We start from the raw sequence: 27,843 nt of genomic DNA on the forward strand, positions 1-27,843 counted from the left end.
GCCACATATTTAGAACTTGTCCCTCCATATTTTTATTTGTTTGTTTTTAATTCTGGTTATTTTCAAATGGATTGCATGGAAGATATACCTACACTGTGCAAGGCTTTCCATGCACAGTGCTCTGAGCTCATGAAACATCTCTACAGCACAACACAGCTTACAAGTTTTAGCACAGGCCTAAAAGAAGCGTATAAATCACTTCCAGAACTAAGCTAGCTTGTTGGAGACAGCTTCGTTGCCTCTTCTCAATCAGTATTCTCAGAATGTCCTTTCAAAATGAGATGTATATTCTGAGGACACTTCAGTGCCTTTGCAAATTCTGTTCCTACCTTTTTTCCTTTACTCTAATATTTATTATGTTTTAATTCTGTAAATATATTGTTCACAAAAATAGCAACTATCTTTTTGGGTACAGTTTTATGAAGCATCACTGAACAGTATACATCCAGAAAAAGTAAAAAGTTTTATTTTTCTCCAAGGAAGAATTGAGTTTTCTAAAAATTCACGAATTGGACACCTGGAACTCGTAGTAGATGACAGAGATGTGTATTACATTAAGGTATGTTTTCAGGTCATGAGCTCTCATACTAGGATGCATACTTAAATAAAAACAGAAAAGAAAGGCAATGAAAAACACGCATATTGAAAAATAGTTTTGTGAGCAATCCGTTAGAGAAATTACCTGTTCTCTTTATTACATATTTTTGAGGTAGATCAGTGCTAAATCACTGTGTTTTAAAAGGTTTTAAGGCATGGCTTCCGCTAATCTAAAGCAATTTTTTCACATTTAGATGTGCTCAAAACTTTTGAGTTGCTCCCAGTGTTAAGTCAGTAGAGAAGATCCATGGACTCCTGTGGACTTTGGCTCATTATGTGCATATATAGTAATGGGTTTTCAGACCTGTATTCTGACCATGCGTAAAGACTCTGAGTAAGCCCAGGCTAATTTCTTCACTCCTGTGGACTCTATAAAGAATCACTAAGATACTGTTCTTTATGTCACAAAAATTGTTGGTTTTTACAGGACTGGGGAATAAGTAAGAGAATTCCAATGTTTGAACTCTGAAATGAAAAAGCAAAAAAAAATGCGGGGAGCAGTTTATCACTGAAACTCTACCGACATTTTTATTTATATTCCAGGATTTGGACAATTTTTTCATTACGCAGTTGATACCCATAGCAGATTGCCATGTCTTACGTGGGCCTCCAAAGCCAGTCAGTTTCAAACACTCTGCATTTTCCTACAGTGAGCACATTATTTTACAGATAATTTTTTTTTTCTGGAGTAATATTTCAGCAAAGACTTTTTGGATGTTTCCCACTAACCCAAACGCTAATTAGCGTTGCAGATTTTTGCATTTGCATCTAGTCCAATGTGAATCTAGTTACCTCTGTGAGACTGCCAGTATTTTCAGTAACACCATATTATTTTTTTGGCCCAGTATTGTAACATCCTTAGTGATTTCAGTCACTACTGAAGCCAGCAGGAAGTGAAGGAAATAGCATCTCACACCACTGTGATTTTTGTATAACTGGAAAAAACAAATCCATCTTTCCTTTCTATTATTTACTAACAGCAACTTTTATGGTTTGAGGGGTGGAAGGGCGTTTGTTGGGTGTATAGAAAAAAATCTCTTTTCTTCCTCCTCTCATCTGACTTCTAAAATGCCCAAGTCTATACTATTCCTCTCTCAAAACTTAATCAGTTTTTACTGTTGAGTGGCCTGGGTTTGGGTTTTGGTGTTTTATTTGTTTGTTTATTCTAGGGAATGACAGATTTGCAGATGCTAAGTGGAGAGCAGAGGTACATGATCCAACTGGAGGTAAAGCTGATAAAGCAAAGCAGTCCTATCATTCTGTCAGGAAACATCACTAAACAACTTGGCAAGAAGATAGCTTTTTCAGTATCCCTGAATAATTTGTTGAAGGATGCTGCATTTCTTTCAGGTTAGAGGACAATAAGTATTTGCCATATAAATGTAAGTTCTGGAGCCCTTATCTGTTAGGGTTGCCTGGTTTTGGACACATATTTCTGAAGTTCCTTTCAAATCAGTAAGACTGCTTTTTAAAATGATTATTCTTGATAAATTAGTACTAATATGTATTTCACAATAATAGAAATTATAAAATAAATTGTTTTCTAAGTCCGTTTTTTATTACTGTTTAATTACTGGTGCAGAAAGTAAGATGTAAGGGATCGCTTAACAAAAAAATGCCAAAACAATAACAGCTCTTAGAATATTTTCTGGTTTTCACTTTTCCTTGTACAAAACAGTGCAGAGACACATATATGTAGCTAAATGTCTCTTAAGACCTGTTGTAAAGATCTTGAAATACTTCTTTTTCTCACAAATACACTAACAGGAAAATAGAAAGTATCAGAAAGAGGGCTTTACGAGTTGTATGACATCAATTCGTTAAAAGGTAAATTAATACAGTGGAATAAACCAGTAATTTAAGTCTAAGGCTCTCGTTTTTTCCTTAGTGTTTCTTACTGTAGTCTACCTGTGGCAAAGACATTGAAATGTCATAGGATTATGCAATGTTTTCAAATAAAACTAACTTTTAAGGAATGCAGAATGCCAATTTGGTGAAATCTCCATCCTTTCAGATGGATTGCCAGTGACTGCATCTAAATACAGTTCTGGTCTGATTTCAAACTCTTATTCCCTAAGAACTGGGCTGCACCAGTTCTTCTGTTGCAAAGCCACAACCATGCTGTGACTTAATATGGAAGTAAATGTTCACGTTATGTTCATGAAAAGATCAGTCTGTTAGAATTTATTTCTTTGTAGAAGCAGCTTAGGCTGGATTCATTTCTCTAAACTGTAAGCAGTATCTGAGAAATGTGGTCTACACACTGTAGATGTAGTCAGAGAAAGAGACTCAACATCCAGCTCTGTCTTTGCTTACTACACGAAGAGTACATCACGGGGTTCCTCAGTTACACAGGATGAAAATGAATGCATTTGTGTTTTTCCCACTGTAGTATTCCTCTTAGTAGCTAAAGTAACATCATGTTCTACCACTGCATAATCACTTCTACTCTTTTTGTAGCATTTCTGGAGAAAAAGGTTGATGATAAGCTGACACAATACTTATTGGAAGGGGAGACTTACCTTCCAGGTGTTCTTGGAGTTCACGTCGTGGGTCTTCTCCAGCAAAGTGAGGGCTTGTGGTCTCATGGTTTGAAGATAAAATATGGACTCCTAGGTACAGTGAAAAAGAGGGAAAGTAAAAACATTCTGTTTGTCTCATTTTTCTGCAAATTACTTGCCTGTATGATTAGGACACTCTCTTAACAAGAAAGATTTCGGTTAAATTTTAAACTGTGATTTGAGACCGAGGATGAGTTTATCTTTTCAGTTTGATAAACTTTACTCTTTGAGTTTGCATTTAAAAACAGTTCATTTTTTTAATGTGCTTTTCACAAGCATGTTCAACATTTGATTAAAAATCCCTTTTTCAATGGGAATTGCTCCAAATTGGTTTGTGTTCTCAGGTGTTTATACAAAATGAATGGTTGCATACATACACTTAAAAATATGAGGGACTGTTTCCAGGAAATGGTTATCTGTGTCCTCCTGGCTGACATGTATGAACTGTGCGTTAGTTTTATTAGACAAAGCAGGTGAACATCAGACAATTATATCAAGGTATTGAATACTTGTAGTAGCTAATCATGAAATGCATTCAGGGTGGTTGTATATGTAAAGTATGTTGCACCTTCAGAGGCAGTACGTAGCAATATGAATAGTAAAGTTTTCTTAAACCTACACAGGTATGACCCCATAATTTTGCTAAAAATGGTGTGCTGATCAGAGTATTTTATATACACAAACACAAACATACCTGAAACACGTATTAGATGATGTCTAGCTATAGCTATGTAATTATGAAGTTATATACTTAGAGCTTAAGTCATATTTTGATATAAACCCAGTTTGGCAACTGTTCCACCTGAAGTGGTCAGCAAGTGATTACTTGTAGAAGTACTAGTTTAAAAAAATTTATAGAGAAAGAAAAGGAAGAAAGTAATCCTACTTGTTATAATTAATCAGATTAATTATTTTAAGCTTTTTCTCAGTGACCACAAGGGCTAGAAGTTCATTATTGTTTTTTGTTTAAGATGAAATGTCATGTCATGATGTTGGGAGCTGAGCGGTAACAGAAAAACATCAAATATTGCGAGACCCCAAGAAAACTGCAAAGGTTCATCATGATTAGTTTGTAGTGCTTTTACCTCACCCAGATAAAATTCCATTTAAGTAATAAACTTAGTGCCTGCTTTCAAAGAAAAAGTGAGTGAAAGAATGTGGAAATACGGAAAACATCTAAGGAGAGCCTTTGTTTTTCTTAAACAAAGTTTTCCTAAATCATTGGATCATTTCCATTCCATTCTTAATGTTTCCAATCATCTGAACATAAAAGCATCTTAAATTTTAATAAAGTAAACAAAGGCCCAAACTCTTACATGCAAAGCCTATAACATGACTGTTCCTAGGATTTTCATTTGTAGTACAGCTTGTGGGAAAAAAAAAAAAATTTGCAATGCCTAATACATTTTTTCTGAAGTTTTACAGATTGTTTTGCATATACAGCATGTCTGTAGTCAGCAGTGCTGTTACATTGCACATACGTGTTGCAGGAACATAAATTCAGGTGTTAGAAAGAGTGTTTTCACAAGACTGTAATCTGTAAAATGTGTCTAGATCTTGAGCAGATAGTGAAGATAATTCTTGAGCTGAACTTCATGCTAATGCAATTATACCAGTATTGGTTGCTACCAGTCTTCACAAACTTTGGTCATTACCTTTAGCCTGTAGAACATACTGCCAGATGTTTTACCTGAATTAAATATCTACTTGTCTTTTAATTTTTACTGTGGTAGTGTTTTCATTTTCATAGATTTAGATCACTTCTCTAGCAAATACAAACTCACTGTGCATTAAATGTGTGCTTTACTTTGGATTCATAGCATAAATCAACAAATATATATCTTTAAAAATAGACAAATCTCACTTTAATGTTTTTGAAAAACAGAAACCTTGAAGCCAGCACTAGATTTATACTATTAACATTTTGAAAGTTTACTTCTGATTAATGTGAATAGGTTAACTCTGTGATTTAACTTGAACAGGAGAGGCAAAAAATCTTCATCATGAATGCAGTACTCACCAAAAGATTAAAGTGGAGACAGGTGCACATGGTGTGTACAAACTTGATATTGGGCATGAATTTCACTGTATGCAGACTCCGACCTATAATCACAAGGTAGAGATACTGACCAAAGCACTTGTGTACTGAGTACCCTTATGTCAATCCCATTCTCAGGGGCTTAAACAGAGCAATGCCCAGGATGTCATTTTTGGATCAGTCTTTTTCTTCTCAGCTTGTTTCTCTTTGCTTTCTGTGTAGACAAAGCTATCTAGTCAAATTGCTAATTTGTGCAGTCCATTACAGCTGTAAGTGATGGAACTGTCCGGTGATGTAATTTTTAATGTATTAATTCACAGAACTTCTGCAGAATGTTTGTTGTGAATATTTTTGTTATATATAAAACAATAGTATTAATAAGTTTATGATTTATCTTGTTCTATCTTTCTTGTAAGTAAAAGTCAGGATCTCTCTTTGCTTATTCATCAGAAGTTGTATGTCTGGAAAATGAAGCATTTTACAGTGTTTTGTATTAATTTTCTCGTTCAGACTTGTATGCTTTCTTAGAAATTTCAGTGTGGGTGACCCTTTCATGCAGAAAAGCAGATCTGTTTAAAATTTCTTCCTTTACAGACTGCATGAAGACAAAAGTTAATTTAAAGGCAAATCACCATTAATACTGGGTGTTTGCTGCAGAACAGAGAGCTGGCTGAAAAATAAGCTGCTGAATTAAAGGGAAATTTTGTATCCTTTCGGATTTGATTTGGTCCAAGTTGGACTGAAGTCAAGAAGTGTTAGGATTTCCCATGAAGCAAGATCTTGGCAGGCTTTGCAGCTGCACAGTGAATCCATATGGGGCAGTCCATCAGGAGTACCTGAGTCCAGTTACCTTAGCTTTTGAGAAAAGCAATTTGACTAGCAACGCAAAAACTAAAAGTTTTGGGCTTTGTACACTGAATTTATATCTTCTAATGAAACGTGATTTTGCTTTGGCAAATTGGCAACTCTTTCTGCTTTAATCTTCGTTGCTTCTTGGGAATATTTCTGCGGGCAGTTAACAGCAGTGAATAAAAGAGAAAGCATGGTTTACAGGAAAAAAGTACTTTTCTGTTCTTTAGGTTCACCTGAAACATGAAGCGAGTACATCTTGGCTTTCCTCCCAGATGGAAGTGAACTATGGGAAACACTGGGATGAAATAAACAACAAGAAGAAACTGCTGATCAGCCAAGCATTTAAGAATAGTTCCAGTTCATCTCTAGTCAACTATTTCATGGAGGTAATCATGGTTGTTGAAGAGTAAGACCTTCCATTCAAACTAAGAAAAAATTTGGGATGAATTTATTTATTAAGACTTTTTTTTTCCTAACTGTGTTAGGTATTAGTAAGTCAGATATCCAGACCTAATAAGTTTGAGTTTGGTAGGGTCTTTACCCAGGCACATAGAGATCACTGACATTTAAAATGAACAAGAGAAAGAAAATAGATGGATTTTTTCAAATACTAAAAAAGTTTGAGTGTAAAGTGGTCTGAATTTTTTGCAGCAATTGTGCATATAAAATGATCAGAGAGATTTATGAAGGTTGTTTTGCTCACACAATGTGGAAGGACATAACTGAGAATATTTCAGCATTTAGGTAGAAGTTGGTATGGAATGCAGTAGCTGAACTAAGATCAGACCTGTTCTTTTTGTTTGTTTGTTGTTCTACCCTGGATCAATAAAAAGTTTTCCCATGTAGTAAAGTATAATTAAAAGCCTCAGAGGGGCTTTATGCCTTCGTTTGCAGCGCATTTTATGGGATACGAAAAGAAAGAAAATAATTATTTATATTGGCATACCCTGCTATCCTTTGTTTTATTTGTAAAAAGTTCTTATAGAAGCTACAGAAACTATTCCTATAAATTCTTGTGTTATTTCCTGGAAGTTGCAGGTCTTATCTGTTATTGTCTTAGAACAGGTAATAGTTTTCTGAAGTGAGTTGTAATTATTCTAATTCCAGTGGAAGTACCTCTAAGCATAGAATATCTGTGATCCCAGCATAGACTGACGTAGAATTGTGGGTTGTTGTTTTTTTTTTTTCCAACAAAGTAAATGGTCTAAAAATTAGTGGAAATTTTCAGTTTGAATCTTCAGTAGATTTAACAAATGCATATTAAAGAAGCCCCAATCCGTAATTGGTCAGCAAGCATGAAAAGCTATAAAGTGAATGGCATATGTGCAGAGGAGAGGCACTAGCTGTGACCTTCCTGCTATTGTGTGTGTGTGTAAGCTTAGACAGCCCTGGAGATGGGATCCTGTTTTTATTTAAATTTGCTTCACTTGTTTTCCAGTTTACCATGCAAGTCCTGGAAAAACAGGTGAATTATAGAACCCAGCTGCAGCACTCGCACAACTCTCAGGTTTATTTGCAGAGCAGCACCAACTTTGAGGTGCAGTATAATGACCACGTGCCATTTGTGGCTGGGCTGCAGTGGAAAGACGCATCCAGAAATGGCCTGAAGAAGTGGGAAGGTGAAGTACCACAAACCATTTCCAGTCTGTGATTAGAAAAACAGGCATTGAAACTTGCTACTGGGATTTCGTGAGATAGTTTTGCGTGGGTGTAACAGAATCATAGAAATACTGGTTGGAAGAGACAGGCCCTGGAGGTTATCTAGACCAGTCCCCTGCTTAAATCTGGACTGTTCCTTACAGTAGATCACATCTGCTGTGGCTTTGTTTAGCTGAGTTTTCAAAACCTCCAACTTCCCACAGCCTAGCTGGCTAGCCTCTTCCAGCAATTCCTTAGTCTCTCAAAGTGCAATTTGTTGCCATTGTCCCATGTATTGTCTGCCTCTTTTGAAGGGGTTGTATTCCTCATCTTTGCCGTTTCAAGTTAGCGGTAGGCGGCTATTAGATTCCCCTGTTCCTTTGCCAGACTAAACAAGCCCGGCTCCTTCTCTTCTTGTCACAGGTCTTGTCTAGGCCCTTTATCATCATAGCAGCCCTCTGCTGTAGCCTTTCTGGTTTCTCACCATCCACTTTGATCTGAGTGCTCCAAAACCAGATCCAGTGTTGCAGACATAACCTCTCCTGTGCTGTGCAGAGGGGGATAACTTTGTCTGATGGCCATGCTCTTAATGTAGACCTGTAATGTCCTGTTAAGTTTTGACTGAGATAACTGACCAAGTGAATAATGTTTTAAAAAAATTCTTTACTCTAGGAAGTGATCAAGTTTGTTTTAAGAACATTAGAAAATGGGACACTTGAGCAGAATTTTAATGGTGTATTTTAAGCTATAAATTAAACACTTGTGTATATGTATGGATATTTTTTAGAAATCACATTTATCTTAGAGATGAAAAATCCTAAGGTTAGATTAATTCTGAAGTTTTAAAAATTTGGAGATTACTTTGCGACTGTCTGTCATAAAATAATTGTGAGTCACCGGGACTGTATCACAATGGGTGAATGGTATAATTTGATAAATAACCAGCAAAATTTCAACAGTCTGCTAGTGAAATTTCAGCAGCTCGTCAGATATAAATGTTCTGAGCTGTCTGTGAACTAGTTTTCAAAATAACCTACAAATCTGGTTCAAAATGTATGTATTGCAGAGTTGAATTTCTGTGTTGGCACATGTCAGAATAGCTTGTTTAGGGCCATTATTGTAATTATGTGAATAATGGTTACAGACTTACAGTTGAGGTAAAGATTTCACATTTTGTTGCAGATCACACAGCAGAACCCTTTCCTGGTGCCATTTAGGTACTGGACTTCATAAATTTCCATTTATTAGCAAACCGCCCTATGTGTTACGCTATGCCGTATGTTATACTAGTGAAGGGTATTCATTTCATTATGTAACATCCAGAGATTTTGGCAATTGGAAGAGAACAGGTTGATAGTAGCATTTGATAGTAGCATTGAGTAGCATTTTAGCCTTGTTACAAATCCCAGCATCTTACCAGCTTTGTTGCAGAGTTAGAATCCAGGTAGCTTGAAATCTCACTTTTCTGCCAGTTTTAATGTATGTTCCTTCCAGGTGGATTAAAAGTAGACACTCCATGGCTATATCTGTGTGCAGCTCACAAACTACATCAGCCTCAGCATTCTGTGTATTTATTGACTATGGAGCTGACAACTGGAAAAGCTCTCTCTGTTAAGAATCTTGTTCTGGAACTATTTTATAAAGATCAAGACAATGAAAAGGAAGGGAAAGTTAACATTTACACACCGGCTACCACATACCTGCAGGTTAGTAACATGACGCTTCCTATAGTTTACGGCTTTGATGATAGAGCTTTGTGATAGATACCCAACAGAACTGTTACCATACTGAAATAACACTTGTTCAGCACTCTATGTGAAGTAGCTTGTTTGAGAAAATCATGCAGTGTGCGCCAGGTTATAAGAGAGGATCTTGAGATGCCTATGTTCCTCTGTTTTCTGTGCTTGGATGATGAGCTGTTCTTCCTCTGGGCCAGCCAAATCACCACAGCCAGGGTCTCTTCGTTAGCTTTGAAAAAATGTTAGGGGTACCACCTCTGCTCTTCTTTGGAACGTGAGTCCATCACTCCGTGCCCAAAACCCAAATACGTGATGGCAGGGTTCTGTCTGGGAGTGTACAAATAATAATTACTATTTTAAAGTTCTCTCTCTGTCTCTGCCATGAGCTAACAGTTTCAGGAAGTAGGAAAATTGGATCATCATGTAAAAAAAGTTTTAAACTTGTTCCTTAGTGATATGAAACAGCTGAGAGTGTCTTTCATTTAAAAAGTAGGAACAACAATAGACAACTTCTACATTAGGAGCCCAATGATTACAGCATTCACCTAAATTTGAGGCATTAGATTTAAAGGCATACTCTGCCTGAGAAGAATGTAACCCACCTTTTCCTGGAGAGTGTCCTGCTCGTGTAGCTCATGGCACTGGCTGCCTTTTCAAATGGCAGCATTTGTAAAAATTCTCCATGGGTATTTGGAGCTCCATTAATACTAGAGTTCTGATTTTGCAGAACAAATTTGCTACTGAGGTGTTTTTGCTGCTACTCGTAGAGTAGCATGTACTGTATCACTACAAAGGGAAGAAGTATCTCTCCAGGTAACTCTGCAATATTAACAGATTCAGTAGGAGAAAAGGTAAACTTTTTGCAGGCTAGAGTATTGGATAGTTGAGTGGTTTGGAACAATCATGAGAAATGAAAGGTTATTTCTTTTGTTGTGACTTAGAGTACGGCTCCAGCCTCTCACAAACCTGTGAGAAAACCTTCCATAGCAGGTTCTCAATGTGACAGTCTGCTGTCTTTTCTACTGGAATTCTTTCACTTTCTGTATATTAAACAACCACTGGCTGGAATCAGTGTGCCCTGAGCCTACGGATTCTAAGCTTCCTCCTAATTTATTTTAGACTGTACTGCAATCCAGGTTTAAACCTGCAATACAGGTTTAAAACTGATTTCATTACAGTTGCTGTGCATTAAGCAATATGATAAACCTCTGTCACTATGCAAAGTGTAGATTTGTCTTGAAGAAGCTTACCTTCTTATCTGCCTCTGTATAAATGAGATGAGAGCCTGGAATTTTTGCCTTTTTCTTTAGAATCCACTGCAATTGTCTAAATCTTTAACTTAGGTTTATGTTTAAGGTGTTCCTTTATTCTGAATTGCAGCTTTCCCTTGTTGTATCACTGCTGGTTCTGGCACAGTGTAGGGGATTGTGAGAAACAGTCTTGAATGAGAAGAAAATGTTTGTCAACTATTTTCAACTATTGAGCTTTTTCTCTCTCCCTTGCTTAGCAGGGATAAAATAAACTTTGAGATCTTTATGCGAATTCAGAATATTTTGATAATGGAAAAGCTGTCACATTATTTATAATAGTTCTTGTAATGATTGTCTCCAAGAAAATGTGTTCTTTTCACTTCTGTGCTCTACCGCTGGCACAATAGCATTCTATCTGTGATAACTCAGCCAGACTAATGTCTTTGTTTTTCAGGCATCCACATTTAATCATCTTGGGAGGAATGTTCTGCATAGCTATAGTGAAATGAAATCTCTGTGGAATCCGCTTGTGAAGAATGAGATTCATTTGGAGAATAATGAACGAGCCAAATATCTCTGCTTTAAGATAAAGAGTACAAAACAGGAATTTAACGTCACAGCCAGCTATCAGAATCTGCCAATGGTAAGAAAAAAATAAAATACAATTTCTTTGACTCCGCATTGTGTTTTTCAGGTCTGCCGCCTTCCTGAGAGTTGCTAGTGTTGAAACTTAAACACTTCTACTGCTGCTTCTATTTCTGTCTATTTTGACAACCTGCAACGTAAAAATAGGTTCTAAAAGAAAACAAAAACTTGTGTGGTGTAGTTTGAGTACTTGCCTAGTTGGGAGGCCAACTACAGACAGAAAGTCAGGGAGGAGAGGACACAGAAGAGACTACATGGCTAGAAGGAGAGCTGTAGATGTGATTACTTACATTTTGATGCAGTTGTATGGCAGATGTGGAAGACTACTGCCTTGGAGAATCAAAATATCTTGCCTGCTAGTGAGCATATAGTAACAGTCTGGGTTTATATGCTGTTTTAGCCTCTACATCCCTTCCAACCTTAAAACCATTTTTGCTTTGCTTGATGTCTGTAGCACAGGAAGTGTAATCAGTGGTTTGTTGTCCAGAGAGACTCTTTGATCAGTTACTTTGGTCAGCTCCTTGCAGGACTTCTTAAAACAAAGTGTTTTTTTAGTCGTAGCATTCCTTGCTTTGAAAATCCAATCAATGTTTGTATGTAACTGTACTGGTACCAGAGATAAAGCTTGCTCATATTGCAAACAGGTTACACTCAAGTGATACATTTTAGGGCATTTTTCTTCTGCTGAAATCAGTTTTGTACTAATGTCACTTTTAATCTTATGTAAATGGAGATCAGGATTTAAACTGAAGCAGAAAGGGGTTGATCTGTGAAATGACAGCCTCGCTGCAGCCTGTTGAATTATGCGATTTCTATATTGACGTTCCTGAATTATGAATGCAGTAAATCTGATGCAATTGTCCTTTCCTTTTCTGGTCTCATGATCTGAGTACAGCCTAAAAAGACAAACTTTTCTGTGAGCAGTGTATGGAAAGATTATAAAAGTCTGCCTGTCACGCTGCAGTTTGAAGGTCAGATAGAAGAGCTGAAGAAGGAGAAGATGCTCTATCAAAAACGTGGAACCCTTCATTTCAGGTTCAGTAGTCTTATTATTTCTCTCTCTGAAGAATGTTTTGGCCTAAATTTAGTGTGTATCTTGATGCTCTTAGGAAATGCTCTGGGCTTTACAAAGTGGAAGCGCCACATGCACAAACCCTGTGCTTCCTCCCATCTAGCTCTCTGAACTTGCTTGAGCACCCCGACTTCATGGCTGGTTATTTGCATCTGTTAGCTTTTGCCCTCTTTGTTGAAATGATAGTGAGCAAAGTTGTCAAAGGCAACAGGCCGTATGTGCTGTGGCATTGTGTTTGTTGGCAACTCTGTTGGGCGTATAGCCTCCTTTCATGAAAACAGCAGGATTTATGGTGTGTCCAAACTTTGAAGTGGTGAGAAAGTTCCAAAATCCAGATCTGATCCTCTGTGCCATCCAGGTGCCTTTTTTCCTAGTCCTTCGGAATAATATATCCATTCTAAAGCCAAAGATATCTCTTTTAAAACACATAACAAATGGTCTTGTTTATATTTTGGAATATGTTTCCATTTCCTGATGAGAATGAGCGCGCTGCTTCTAGATATTGGCTGTCTCTGAAATTTCTCTCTTCATTACCCATTATCAAAACACAGCTTGAAGGCCTTGGTAAAAATGTATGTTCAGACTTTGAGACATCTGGATCATCTCTGAGGACATCTCAGCTTTCTTAAGACACAGTAGAGTCAACAGGAGTGCACAGGCTCCCTTAGGAGCCACTGTGCATCTTGAAGATAGCTAAAAAAACTGAAAGATGCCTTTTCAGTAATGGAAAAAAGACGTAAATGAAGAACAAAGAGCTGTACCAGAGAGCCTAATATGTATAAAGACAGTCCAATGCCTGTTTATAAAAGTTAATGCATTTTTCCAAGCTAAGTAAATGTGCAGAAATATTTAATAAAGTGCATAAAACATTACCCTGAAGTAGTAAACTACTCTGAGAACTATGTAGTGGGTGAACATCTGTTGCACAGGATTCTTGGCATTCAGATATTGTTTCTACAGAGAGCATAAAATGTGGTTGATAGATGAGATTTTCAAAGCTGCCATAATCTTTTGGACATTGTCCCTATTTGAAATTAAATCTTGGCCATGCAGGTATATAAAGTATATGTACTGGTTATGCACGTCTCCTGTGCTCTTCTGAGCCTTTCCTGAATTCAGGATGGAAACTCTGTACCAGAATTTCTGGTAAATGTGTATAGTTTGTATGAAGTTGTAATTATGCTCTAGGAATTTCTTAGAGGTCCTGGTCCTATGTGTTTTGCTTCTGAATGTGACACTCTGATGGCATCTGCAACTGAAAATTGTGGAGTTCAAGTTGAAGTCTGCATGATTTCTTTTTGTAGTTGTCTATTAGATCTTTTACACTTTGCTTATTCCTTGTTTTGTTCCAGGCATCCTTTTAAAGTGCCCAATCTGCAGAGCTTCCTTCTGCAGGAGACGTTTATTGTTGACAAAAAGCAAAAGCACTATTTATTGGAAACAAAAGTTTTGATAAATGGGGTGGAGGAAACAGTTCAAACTCTTACACTTGGTTACCAACCTGAAAACCCCTATGTGAGTTATACAAGAATATACTTTATTCTGGCATACCAAAAAAGCCAGCAAATGAGTGATTTACTAGTATGTATCTTATGTTCCTTGCATTTCCTCTCAAACTTTTTTTAGATTTGTGCTGGCTTGACTCATCCTTATAACCACAGTTTGTTCCCCAAAGATGTTGAAATATGCATTTTAAGTCAAAGTCACCAAAACGTGAGTAAATTTCCTATTAAATTCAGTTAGAAGGAGAGATTCATTACCTGATTATTTCCACTTTATTGTCTTTTCAGACCTAACTTGCTATAGGTCTTTAGTTCCTCACCATGTAAATGCTGCAACCAAAAAGTTCAGAAGGCAATGATGTGCTTGGTGTGTCCCTAATACAATGTTTTGTGTAATAGTATCTAATAATATGTTTTATGGTAATATAGGATAATAATACATAATATATGATAATAATACATAATATATTATTTTAAAAAATTATTATGCATGAATATTAACAAGTACTGGGAGGAATAGATTCAGGGTTCTTATCCTTATCTAGGTGTATCTATTCATCTTTCTTACCAAAGGCAGTTGTTTTCTTCCTGCTTTTTTCATTTTTCATTCTGAGCCACAGTGTAATAGCTTGCAACTCTTTCATTTTTCATAATATGTAGGGATGACTTTTCTTGTCTTTCATAATATACAGGGTTAATACTCAGTGCAATTCTCTTACATTCTTAACACATAGGTGAAGCATGGGCTTGAGGCTACTTTGAAGGTCAATAAGGAAGATGTTCTCAGCTTTCTAGGGAGGTATCAGGACAAATCCAGTGAGGCAAATTTTAGACATCTTTTGCAAATGGATGTGACACATTCATTCCAGGTATCGATGGTTTTAATTTGTGGTGTTTTATTTTTTCATGTCTTGGTGGCTGTTTTACTGCATTGTCTTAAAATTATAGTTGTTTTATGCTTATAAACTTCCTAGTTCAATAAAGTTCTGGCCCTGACAAAGACCTTAGGTATCTCAGCAGATCAAATCATAATTTGTGTCAATAATCTCATGTAAGAAACAGACTGCCCTCTTGTTTTCACTTTTTTTAACTGAATTTGGCTTCATTTTCAGTGTCTTTGGGTAAAATTGGTAGAATTTTCTACACACATTTGCTTATACATATCCTCCACTTCATGCTGAAAGTTCAGACATCAAATCACCTGAGGCAATTAATGGGAATGCAGTGATTATGTTTACATTTTACCTTGTCAAATAGCTTGAGTTTCCACAAGCAATGGGACTAAGCGGGGAGCTGTTTTCCAGGCAGACTAAGCTGGAACACTTTGACTACAGTGTGAGTGTAGAAGTCATCATCAACAAGAATGTATCTTCACAGGTCAGTTCCCTGATTATTGCAGTCTCGTTGCTTGAACTTCTGGTTTTTGCTATTCATACACTAAGACCTGCGTTGAGTCTTTTGCTTGTGTCATGCATTAGGAATACATGTCAACCAGGGAGCTGTTTAACCTTGTGCTATAAATTGCTTTGCAACTACTTTCAAGCATGGGAACGTACAAAGTTGGTCAACTCGTATGGAATTTGATGAGGGTAGTGAAGAGGGGTAAATAGTTAGGGAAACAGTTAACTTTTTATGGTTAGAGTTTGTTCTGGCTAGATGGCTATGTGCAGTTGGAATAGGTGGCTTGTGTTTTGGCTGAAATTCAGAAAACTCTGAAAATATAGTTAAATTGTCCTTAAAATTCAACATAGTTCATAATATTTTGTTGAAAGCTCTAGCCTGGTGACAGGCTTATATGCAAAATAAGGTGTCATCTGCAGCTTTTGTTATCAGTTCAATAGGTTCTGTCTCTAGGATTAACTTTATCCTGTGTGGTGGTTGAGATAAAGACAGGGAGATCACTTACCCATTACCTTCACAGAAGAAATGGACTCAACTTGGGCAAAATTAATTTAATTTATTGCCAAATAAAAATGGAATTAGATGGTGGTGAGAAACAATGATGAAAAATGAAAACACCTTTTCTGCTCCACTTCCCCTCCCCTTTTCCCCAGGCCCAACTTGTTATCTGCAGTCTTATTCCTCGAATTGATGTTTCAGTATTATGTATTATGATTTGAGATCCTTAATGTCCTGTTCTTCTTTTTCTATGTGTAGGCCCAGGCAGCCCTAAAAAGTTACGGTGAGAGTAATTCCAATGGCTCTCTTTACCTTCGTTCCAATGGAAGGGACATGCTGATGCTGGAGGTTGATATGAACAATGAAAACAGGAAGAATGCCAGAGCTGTCGAATTGAGGGCTTTTCTCCATCAGACAATTCTGACAAACCCAGAATCAATACAGTTCCAGCTCATGGCCGAAATATTTCCGTCAAGGTAGAGGAATCAGAATCTTGGTTAATAGAAGAGCTGAACAGTGTTCTGTGATACATATTTAAATGTAACTACTTTCATATACCTACAGCAGGAGCCACTGAGCAAATGCCATTTCATGCATTATCCCTGTTACTGATATACTTTTGCTCTTTGTTTAATAGTTTGGTATAATAGGTTATGTTAACGTGTTCTAGTTGCTTTCCTAGGACTTTGTATACAGATAACTTGAATGAATGGATGGTACTGTTCTATTGGTTTTAGATCAGCAGTTGGTTTTTTCCCCCCTGTTGTTTGTCCTCTCAGAAGTAAGGGACTAATATTTACAAACTATGACAGTGGAAGAGGGCACTTCCCAATGTTTATTAGAAAATTTTATTAAGTATTGTGGAAAGCTCTGAGGTGGCAAGGGTGTGAAAAACAAATTTGGCCCTCCCAAGTTTCAGCTGTCTTTCATCTGACTTTTCAAATTTCACAGATACAAAGTGTGCAGTGAAGAAGTTGATGTTTTTGTAGAGGTCCCAGTGCTTAGCAGTTTAGGAGTTGGATGGGATAAGGAGAATGAGGAGACAGAATTAAAGAAATCAGAAGTTATTACAATTTAGTTGAAGCTCATTAGATTCACTAATAAAAGAAAAAATAAGAGAAAAGAATCAAGAAAGACACTTCATGCGTTTCTGCAGCTTACTTGCAGTTCTGGGCTTCCAATAGTAAATTAATTTGTTTAAATACCAGGCTAGGCTGTAACAGAGCAATTTATTGCAGCTCATTTCATAAGAAGTAAAATAGAACATTTAAAATTTCTGGAATGACAATTTATCTGGGATTTATTTTACAAGGAGAGAAGGGAGAAAAATAAAAGATTGAGTATTTGAGGGATTTGCTAAAAAGATGCAGTCTGTACAGACTTCAGTTGCTGACTGATGAAATGAATCTTATTTTCCTGAATTACGTCGTTCATTTCTTCCCATCTAGTGGATTTTCCCTGGGGTTTTACTCATTATCAGTCTTTCAGGAGTGTTCCAATTTCTAGGAGGGATGTCTAACAATATGAAAATATGATTGCCTCACTTCTAGGTATTTTATGTAGTATACTTGAGTCTAGAAAGTGAGATGTTTCAATGGATAGTTTGTTGAAGGCAGTGTGAAAATTGTGTCTCGGTCTTATACTCAAAACACTGAAAATTGAGTTTCTTGTTGCTCCGGCAGTTTTCTCTAAAAAGCTGTGCTGTGTTCCTCCAACACTGTTCAACTCAGGGCCAGGATACAAAGAAATAATTGTTGGTTCATTTACCAAATTCAAATGGTGGTGGCATTTGAAATTATTGTTTAAACTGAATTCTCAATGCTGCTTTTAAATCAACACTGAAGAGAGATTTCATATTGCGATAGAGATGAGTTTATTCCAACTCTATCCAACTCTGTCCAACTCTATCTTTTTCTTTTATTTAGGGATTATACCAAAAACATCCGAGAAATTTGAAGACAAATCAGTCTATCAGTCTGTGACGCTTTACTGAGTAGTTTTATAAACATCTGGTGAATAGCATGTACTTACTGCAAGGCATCTTATTCACTGATTCGCAACACTGGAACAAGTGCCCAGAAAGTCTGTGGAGTCTCCATACTTGGAGTCTCCGTACTGCATACTCAAAACCTGACCACACATGCTCCTGGGCGCCCTGCTCTCATTGATCCTGCTTTGGGTGAGAGGCGGGTTGTCTTGACAATCATGAATTAAGCTTAATAATAAGATCTTACTAGCAACTTTTATCTCTGTCTGTTTAGACTTTTGATATCTTCTGAAATGAAACTTAATGAAGACAGGCTTCATGTGCATTTCATGGAAGCCAGGGAGCAGAAAGTTGGTTTGGTTTTGTCCCTAAATGGAAGAGTCCAACACACATTTGCTGGATTAAAGGCCATACCTCATCTGCTTTCTCTGAATGGATTACTGAAGTGCAAAAACAACATTCATGATGGTACTTCTTTACTTTGTGTTTTGCTCCTAAGTCTGCAGCTATCTAAGGAAGCTTCTTAATGTGTTCCTTACTGAACTGCATAAAATGCAGGAGAGATTATTTAGCATGCAAAGTGAACCATTGGTCAGTGGGTTGAAACTACTTTTTAGTGAACTAACATACTTTGATAATTTTCATATTTTCATTGACTGAAGGAAATAGTGGGTGGCATCTTTCCTATGCAGGTCTTCTTAATTGTCGGGGTGTGTGGTGGGGAGCTGTTTTGAGGCCCTTAATCTTCTGAATGTCTCCATGGTTGGAGTAGGTCACTGCAGAGCTCGGAGGGATTGTTCAGCCTGGAGTTACACAAGTAATAGGTCATAGTCCTTCTGTAGTTTCCTTCAGAAGGCAGTGCAATGTAGCCCATGGCCTAAAGGCACAAGCTTGGTTAATAAAAAAAACCAACTGCCAGAAATACTATTATGTAATTTGTTTTAAACACAGATACTTCTACTAGTGGAGAAACTCTCTCTCTCAACAATAATCTGATTTATTCTGTAGATTAGGCTAAATTATTTATTATAATAAATGGAAATTATTTTCCTATCTCCTAGTATTAAATTAATGGTTAATTTATATGTTGCTTATAAAATTCTGATTATTTCTGTCCCAAGGGACTCTCTCTACAGTAATCGTTTCTGCCTGTTACAGGTAACATCAATGTGATGGTCAACAAAACACTGTATGGACTCCGTCTCAGGAACAGAAATGTGTTTGGGAATAGCACCGTACACAATGTCACTTTTGCTGTGTTTCAGAATGGCAGTCAGGCAATCCCAATGGAGGCAAAACTGAAAGGACACCTGGAGCTGAGTAAAGAGATGAAAAGGGGGCTAGCTAGCTTCCAGGTGGATGAGGAGGCCCTTTCTGTAGATTTTTCCAATATCATGAGTCCTGGGCACAGCAGAGTCAGTGGGACTTTCACACATAATATCAGCTTTTTGAAAAGTGCAGGTATGAAGAAAACTCCGACTTGATGGTGTGGTATAACAAGGTGTCAAGGTGAATTTACCTAAATGAGTGCAGACCATTGGAAATAGATGAGTTGCACTTGCTCACACCAGAACAGAATGTGATCCAATCTTAGAACATTCTTTTTAATATTGTTGAGAAAATACAATAAAATGGATACAAAACTATTTAAAAACTCTTTGAATTACTTCAGAGTAAATTATTTCTTTCTTGTACATCTGTATTCCTGCATGCTGATCAGTTCCTCTAAGCATAGTTTTGTGCCTGTTTTGATTTGGGACAGAATTGAAACATTGAAAGTCATTGAATAAATCACACTGTAGACTAAAATGTGCCAAGTATTTCCTAAGCAAAACCAAGAGTTTTCATGAAATGAAGTTACCAATAATTTTGAATAGGTAAATTGCCTTTGTTGCTTTGGACTGAAGAAACTTTGTTTTTAAACTTTCTAACAGCTGACCACTGGAGTTGGATACAATACCCATTGATAGATATCCTTTATTCAGAAAAGAAAACGTCCTTGACTTCCAAAGTGCATGCCACATTTTAATTTAACAATTGTTTTTAAATATGACTTTCTTATGAGGTAATGTCCTTTCTTACTATAAGTATCAGTAAGTGCAGCTAACTGGATGATCACACTTTAAAAAAAAGATCTGTCTTACAAAAAATATAGAAGGCTTGTCTTAATGTGTAATACATCTTTTCTATATTTTACAATGACAACCCAGAAGTATTGCATTGATTTTGTTTCTTTCCCTGTCAATAGGATTGCCCTTGGATGGCATTCTTACAGCCATGTGTGACCATGGCACAAGAAATCACACCATCACTATAGCCCTGCAGAGTGGCAGTGAAAGGATTACCGCTGTGTTTGGAGGTCACAGACTGTCTGCTGAGACTCCTAAATCCCAGCTATCTGTGAGTTTAAAGCACAACATCTCAAAGATAAAGAAACAAGGCATCCCTTTTATTGTGGAAGCTGCTGGCTATTACGAGGTAAGAAGAGTTCTGCCTGTGATTATTTAATTTCTGGCAGAACCATTTCTAATAACTGTAGGTTATTCCTGTGCACTTTATTGCAAAAGCATTTGCATTTCTGATATGTACTAAATTACTATGTGACAGAAAGGTGTTTTCTGGCTTCTTGTCATAGTGAGTAGCTGTCACCTGAAGTCTTGGAGCTGAATCTAGACTAAATGCGATGCTACATTCAGTTCTCATTTGAGTGAAGTGCTTTGCTGTGTAGGAACAGGAGTCTTGTCCAGTTTTATTTCCCGCTATAAATGGGAAGTGGACAGGCAGGCCTACTGTATGTAGCCATCAGGTAATTGTCAGTGAGCCTAGGTACTGTGTTGCATCTAATACTGGATCTAACTAGTTCTGAGGTCATCCTTTGCATGTATGCTAAAGTGCGGAAGACTGTTCAGCATGGCTTTCCATTTGAAAATCTCTACCCACAGAAGCATCATGGATCATGTTTCCTGGTACAGTGTTGCTTGGCCCCTCTTCTCTCTATCTGCATTTCTGTTATAGATCTGTGAACAACGTGTAGCTCTTTTGCATCTCAAATTATCCTTCCATAAAAGAAGGGTTCAAATATTTTCCTTGTTCTAACATATGCTGGAAGGCTCAAGTCATAGAATCAATCATAGAATCGCTGAGGTTGGAAGGGACCTTTAAGATCATCGAGTCCAACCTTTAACCTACCCTGACAAAAGCCACTTCTAAACCATGTCCCTAAGTGCCCCATCTACCCTTTTTTTAAACACCTCCAGGGATGGTGAATCCACCACCTGCCTGGGCAGCCTATTCCAATGTTTAATAACCCTTTCAGTGAAAAAATGTTTCCTAATATCCAGTCTAAACCTCCCCTGATGTAACTTGAACCCGTTTCCTCTCGTCCTATCACTTGTCACCAGGGAGAAGAGGTCAGCCCCCATCTCTCTACAACCTCCTTTCAGGTAGTTGTAGAGGGTGATAAGGTCTCCCCTCAGCCTCCTCTTCTCCAGGCTAAACAACCCCAGCTCCCTCAGTTGTTCTTCATAAGGTTTGTCCTCCAGGCCCCTCACCAGCTTTGTAGCCCTTCTCTGGACACGCTCCAACACCTCAATGTCCCTCTTGTAGCGAGGGGCCCAAAACTGAACGCAGTACTCGAGGTGGGGCCTCACCAGTGCCGAGTACAGGGGGATGATCACTCCCCTAGTCCGGCTCACCACACTGTTCCTGATACAGGCTAGGATGCTGTTGGCCGCCTTGGCCACCTGGGCACACTGCTGGCTCATATTCAGCCGGCTGTCAACCAACACCCCCAGGTCCTTTTCTGCCGGGCTGCTTTCAAGCCACTCTGCCCCAATCCTGTAGCGCTGCATGGGATTGTTAAGTCGCTAATATACTAACATTTGGGGTGTGTTCAGCCACTGTGGTACAGCGAGACACAGAGCCGTGCAGAACAACAACTCTATACAGCTCCCCTTACCCTGCTTACCAGTAGTTTCTAGTTACAGTTGTTTCACTTTTATCATGTATGCCTTAGGACTTGGATCCTCCAGTGTACTGAATGCTCTTAATGTGTTTTGGAGCCCGAAGGAATTATTATTGGTACACAGCATTCAGAAGGTCTAGCATAACAGGAAAATCTCTATTAGAAATGAAGCCACTTTGGTGAATTTGCACTTTTATTTTACCTGTGCTGCTGCCCTGACACAGGCTGTGACATTTGAGCATAGTGAAACAGACTGTGCCTTTGACAGTTGTTGCTGGGATATTGTTATTTGTTTCTTTCTATGATTTGGTTTCTTTTGTGCGTAGAATTTCACCAAAAAGACTGCTGCAGGGATAATAACGACAGTGGAGATGGAACAGCTGAAAATTGAAATAGAGAAGAAAACCACTGGCAGTGCTATCGAAATTTCTCTTTCACTTCACCATGATGTGGGAGGACTGATCGACATTATTCCATGTGTACTTGAGGTTAGCAGAAGTTCTGCTATTTGCTGTAGCTTTCTGCTGCGCATTCTCAACTGTTCAGATTTACCGCTTGAGAGCAAGCTAGCATGTCAGAAGGGAGAGAGATTTTTGTCAAACAAGGCTAGTACAGAAAGCCTAAAAATGGTTTGCTTAGCAATAAAAAGCAGGTTTTCAAGATGTGATGGGTAACAAAACATTTATGTCATGAAGCTGGAGTGGGTGCTTGCCCAGGCACAATAACATGCAGTCCCAGCTTTTCCATCTTGCTAAAGCAGGGGTTGCAGGTGGGTGGCGTGGCTGTTTGTGGGTGCAGTGGTACTGACGGCAGAGCGAATAATAAAGGCAGTAGTTTTCATACAGCTGACAGCACTCCCCAAGGACTTCACTTTCTGCAACGGGGGACACAGTTTGAAACGCTGATTGTCTACTTGTAACAGTGGTATTTTCCGTGCCACACATAAGAAACACCACTATCTCCTGTCAAAATCAAAAGCCAGAGTATCAAAAATAGTTCCCTCTGGCAAGTAACAGTTTCCTGCTGTTTAAAGATACTCTTCTATCTTCATCTATGCTGATAATATTTTGGTATGATAATGCAAGATTAGAGACATGATTTAGTGTTAGATCTACTAAACTTTATCTTTTTGAAACTCACCTCTAATCTTTAATCTTAAAGCTATGTTTTAGTATCTTCATGCTTTTTATCCTGAAGGTAGCCTTTTAGCTTGGTGCTTTGTATTTTAGTCCCCTCTGCTTTTGCTCATGCTCTGTGCTTTGTTGATAATGCCAACAGGTTGCTTGCAGTGGAGAAACTGCTCACAAACAACTTTCCGGCCTTTGCAATGGAGCAATTGCATTTCATCATTTTGAGGTACTGGCTTAATTTATAAACTATACTGTCAACAACGTACTGTCTTAACTACCACTAAGGGAATCTAAGTACTGAAAGGTGTCAGAGATGTAGAAAGGGATTTGGGCTAGCTGAAAGTTTTGCACACAGTTTCAGATATATTTTCACAGATTCAAACAGATCAGATTACTTCTCCATCAGAAACTGTACAAGTCTGTGGCGAAGGTTGTACTCAGTTTGACCATCATGCAGTGGATTGTTTATTCTGAATCATAATTGTCAACAAACTTGCATTCAAGTGATACAGATTTACATTTTTCGTGCACAGCTGTGCAGCAAGCGCAGCTAAGTGCAGATGAGTGTACCGAGTGCAGATAAGGGATGTTTATGGGCCCAACGGGTGCAATTTTAAAGGCGATATTTCTGTGTCCTACAGCAGACAATCAAGTCATGCATCTTTAGAGCTCAGTGCAAGAGCCTGCACTGAGCAGAAAAACAATATCAGGAGATAGGAAGGGTGCACCAGGCAAAAGGCAAGAGTCACATTAATGTTTCTAACTGAAGTCTCCAAACTGTATCTTCTGCCAATTAGAACTGAACTCAGTATTAATGGTCTTGTCTTGTAATTGAGCAGCCAACTTGATGTGAACTGGACAAGGGAGCATAGGAGGCACAAGCTGAGAATTTCAGTTTACTACTTTTTACTCTATTTTCTGCTCCTTCTAGCTAACCATTTGTTTGTCACAGTCCCTGTGGCTCTTGAACTGTTGGAGAAAGATACACCTTGTAATCTGACGTATTCTTAAGACCATGTTAAAAACATCTCCTGTGAGTGACATTACTGAAGATTACGTTTGTCTCTAGAAAGACAGTAAACGCAGTGACTCTGATCCCATGTGTTTTCTAATGACAAAAAAGACATGCATTTCAGTTCTCCCCTCATGTAAGATGGGTAGAAAACGCATAACACTTGTCACTCCTGCTGAGGTCTGGGGGACTTCAACACAGTCTCACAGTTCTAGAGCTCTATTTACTTACAGTAAAAGCAGAATTGATGATAGTAAAAGCAATAGCAGTTGATTTTTCTGGTATTAGTAATTGTTTTAACAGAATTGTGGAGTTGGGTTTTTTTCTGTTATTTTTATTAAAATAAAGATTTGTAGGCATTTATAAATATGTAGGATGAATACAAAAAGGTGTCACGGTAGTAGGGAAATAGTTCTCTTTTAGTACGTGAGCATTTAAAAACAGTATGTGGCCTGACAGGAAAACAAACTTGACAACAGTTTTTCCTGTAATTTTTCAGACTCCAGCAAGAGTTTCACTAAATGGGTCAATGTTTACCAGCAACTTGACTGTCATCTTCTTTGGACGTGTTTCTTTTCATGACATGTTTGCCTACCTGCAACTCCATGCCACCACTAACATCCAGCCTCATTTAGAAGTTGATTTCCAGCATTCTTTGCCTTTCCTTCAGTCTCTGGGAATTGCCAGAGAGAACCAAGTGAAGGTGTCAGCCGTGAGAAGTGACAAGTACAAGGGTGTGCTTAGTATTGTCCTTGGGCCCTGCAGTTTAAAAGCTGATGGAGAAGTGAGCCTGGCAAGCAATGAAACAGATACAGAATGGGTACTTACTTTTAGGAATAAGTGCATCAGTTTAGAGGTAAGCCTAGATTGTTTTCTGTATGGCATTATAGTTTGTGTATTTCAGATCATTATGACTCACAGAGAACTATCTCCTGACACAGTTATTTATGGAAAGGACAGTTTTGGTTGTTAAAGTTCTTCTGGCAGAGCAATGAGTCAGAGCACTTGCAGAGGGAATGTATTTGAAGATGAGAATGTGGACTAACACAATAGTTGTTGTTACTGCCATTGCCGTAAAATAGTTGTTTAATAATAGCTTTTTAATTAAAATAAACTTTTGTCCTAGAATCTAATGAAAAGCATGTCCTTTCTGTTTGAAATTTTGGAGGTTTTCTTTGGGGTTACAAACTTTTTCTTCACAGTACTTACAAAAAGGTTGTTGTAGGATTTTTTTTTTCCCTGTACCATTTATTTTTCATTTCTTTTTCTCGTGTTTCACAGAGGAATTTCTGATTTCTCTGTGAAACAAGCTGTCTTGTATGGTCCTTCACAAAAGCATATTGGTTCAGAAAGCAGAAATGCTTTCTCATTAATTAGAAACAAATTAGGAACACAGTTGCATTACCTTGTGTGCTTTAAATAGTATAATCTTTTCTGTTGCAGAGGATGGGATTGCCTCATGCTGTAGCCTTTGGGGGCTCATTTCAACAGAACATCTGCAATGTTGGCTTGTTAATGAACCTCCAGTGTGATGGCAGAACAGTTGATGTGCAGATAGACACTTCCTGCGAACACGAATATACACTCCAAGGGATGCTCAGGCATTCAGTTCACTGGCTGAGTCAGCTTGGGCTGCCTTTTGAAAACTCTGTCCTGTTATCTGCAGCCACAGACTCCACAACTGAGGGTGTTTTGTTGCTGCAGGCTGGAAAATGCAAACTTAAGGCTAGAGGAGATCTCTGTATTCAGAATAAAGCTGAATGGACACTGGAAACAGAAGCAGAATGTCAGCTTCTGCAGGTAGCTCTTGGAGGCTTTTAAAGAGAGATTTGGGATCAAATGCGGGCCATATAGGGTTTTAACTTAAAATAACAATGTTTGGGTGTTGGAAAGGCACTCCAAAGACACACCTGTCTCACAGCATTAGGCAAAGAAAGTGTCTAATGTATCCTGTTCATAGATGTTCTCTGTAGACTGAGATTAGTTCAGTCTTTGCAGCTCATTGCCTTCGCGGCTCATTGCCTTCACAGACTGAGACTGCCCTCTAAGGCTGAACAGCAGTTTTAGTTTGAACTGTTTGTTGAAAAATACATTTTCTGGTCTGTCTTTTTTATCAAAGTAGAAGTTGTGAAATTTCCTTGGTGTTTCCATCTAGTCTCACTGACTGCATTAGAAAGAATGACTATTGCGAATTTAGGGGTTATTTCCAGATGTTCATAGGCATTTATGTTTTGCTTGTAACTCCTCTGTTTTAACTTCTTCAACTGCAGTAGCAATATAAAACAAAAATGACAGGAAAGTGTGTGTCATCCATAGTGAAAAGGGAATGAAAACCACTTAAAATACTAAAAATAGCAGAATTGTCAGTGTTTTTTACATCTACTTTGAAAGAATGAGAGGAAACATTTCATTTGTGATATTGCACAAGACAAGCTTGAAGCTTTAGTATTAAAAAAAATAATCCTCATAACATGCAAGAATGTCTGTTAGGCCTGTTATTTTTTGGGTTTTGTTTGAAAATTGAGATTGATCTGGTCTGAGTAAAGCAGAGGATGTTCAGTAAACTTTGCCATGCTGAAGAAATAGGCATTTTGTATTTTTGTAAATGTAAAACATCATAGAGATACAGAAGTTGTAAGTTCTGCAAGGCAGTCCTAAAATCTTCCCTCAAAACTTATTCAGGCAAAATTGTTATCTTACTGTTGGGAGGGAGAAATATGGCAATGCAGAGATTGTAGGTTTTGTCTCTGATACTGTGACATAAAATCTCCTTTCTCGTATGTTAAAGGGAAAAGAAGTAAGACTCAATACTTGTCTTAAAGTATCTGTATAATCCAAAGGATTTTTTTTTTTAATCTTGATAGGATCTCAGTATTCCAACTCAGTTACGGCTCACAGGGTCTATTCAGAAAGACAAGTGCCAAGCGGAACTTCTCTGTGTCCTTGAAACAGAAGGCAAGACTGCACATCTTGAAGTGAGAGCAGAGTGCAAGCCAAAGATTACACTGGAAATTCAATTCAGGCATGACCTCCCTCAACTGAAGGAAATTCCAAGGGAAAATAAGCTGTCCATCACGGCACGAAAGCAGTTAAAATACCATATCGGAATAGGAATGCAGTTGGGTGCTTGTGAGCTTCAAATGAATGGGGGCTTTGAGCCTGAAAAGAAGCTTCGGTGGAAAATGTTTATAGAAAACAAATGCCAAACAATTCAGGTATTGGAAGGAATTCTTTTGCTTTACTTTTGAATTTATACATCTAAACCAGCATCTTTGAACCTACTAAAATAAAAAGAATATAGTCTAACGATTTCAATGGTAGCAGAGAAACAAGAAAAACATTAATCAGTACCTACATTTAATGGACTTGCTTGTGCTACCTCTGATGTATTTTTTTAAAAGCATGGTTGAGAAACCTGCTTTTAATCTTCAGAAATAATGACTATTTAACGTTGTCTTTGGCTTTATCAGCAATTACAGTTTCTCAGCAGTTTGACAACCAGACTCTGAAATAGTTTAAAAATATATAAAGTAAATAGATAATCTTCAGGTCAGAAAATTTTCACTGAGTTTTACAGAAAACTGAAATTGCTAGCAAACTGGTATGTAATGTATGAGGACTGTTGTGGAGAGCGCAGTGAAAAAGACAGTGTTAAACAGTAGTTGTGATTTCCTGTGAGAACTCAGTTGAGAAATATTTTGGCAAATTTAGTTGAAAAACAAACAGTGACATTTGAACAAGCTGCTTCAGACTGCCCTGGTGAGATATTTCTCTGCTAGTTATTGCAAATGCTGGGCCATGTAATTGTCCCCGAGCTTGAACCTTACCATTTACATTGCCTGATCGAGCACCACCAAATCACACTTCCTGTTTCATTAATGAGATTTAACTTCTGGGTTTGGTGGGAATCTCACTATAGACTCTGAGCCTGACCAGCAACTAGCGGGATAAGAAAAA

At 37.8% G+C, this 27,843-nt stretch overlaps 1 protein-coding gene across 1 annotated transcript in view; it reads left to right on the forward strand.

Annotated features, from left to right (window-relative positions):
• LOC141747000 (uncharacterized) overlaps window positions 1-27,843 on the forward strand; it is a 99,346-nt gene that overhangs the window by 36,595 nt on the left and 34,908 nt on the right. Inside the window, exons 22-43 of the mRNA XM_074596391.1 lie at window positions 480-559; window positions 1,767-1,947; window positions 3,058-3,213; window positions 5,141-5,274; window positions 6,276-6,434; window positions 7,487-7,667; window positions 9,181-9,392; window positions 11,130-11,318; window positions 12,216-12,355; window positions 13,745-13,907; window positions 14,019-14,105; window positions 14,629-14,763; window positions 15,152-15,271; window positions 16,052-16,269; window positions 18,055-18,248; window positions 18,939-19,241; window positions 20,029-20,258; window positions 22,071-22,232; window positions 23,023-23,100; window positions 24,386-24,742; window positions 25,330-25,686; window positions 26,751-27,101. Coding sequence (XP_074452492.1) covers window positions 480-559; window positions 1,767-1,947; window positions 3,058-3,213; window positions 5,141-5,274; window positions 6,276-6,434; window positions 7,487-7,667; window positions 9,181-9,392; window positions 11,130-11,318; window positions 12,216-12,355; window positions 13,745-13,907; window positions 14,019-14,105; window positions 14,629-14,763; window positions 15,152-15,271; window positions 16,052-16,269; window positions 18,055-18,248; window positions 18,939-19,241; window positions 20,029-20,258; window positions 22,071-22,232; window positions 23,023-23,100; window positions 24,386-24,742; window positions 25,330-25,686; window positions 26,751-27,101 — 4,187 coding nt within the window. The remainder of the gene's footprint in view (window positions 1-479; window positions 560-1,766; window positions 1,948-3,057; window positions 3,214-5,140; window positions 5,275-6,275; window positions 6,435-7,486; window positions 7,668-9,180; window positions 9,393-11,129; window positions 11,319-12,215; window positions 12,356-13,744; window positions 13,908-14,018; window positions 14,106-14,628; window positions 14,764-15,151; window positions 15,272-16,051; window positions 16,270-18,054; window positions 18,249-18,938; window positions 19,242-20,028; window positions 20,259-22,070; window positions 22,233-23,022; window positions 23,101-24,385; window positions 24,743-25,329; window positions 25,687-26,750; window positions 27,102-27,843) is intronic.

The sequence above is a fragment of the Larus michahellis genome, chromosome 8, assembly GCF_964199755.1.
Source record: "Larus michahellis chromosome 8, bLarMic1.1, whole genome shotgun sequence".
Classification (NCBI taxonomy): domain Eukaryota; kingdom Metazoa; phylum Chordata; class Aves; order Charadriiformes; family Laridae; genus Larus; species Larus michahellis.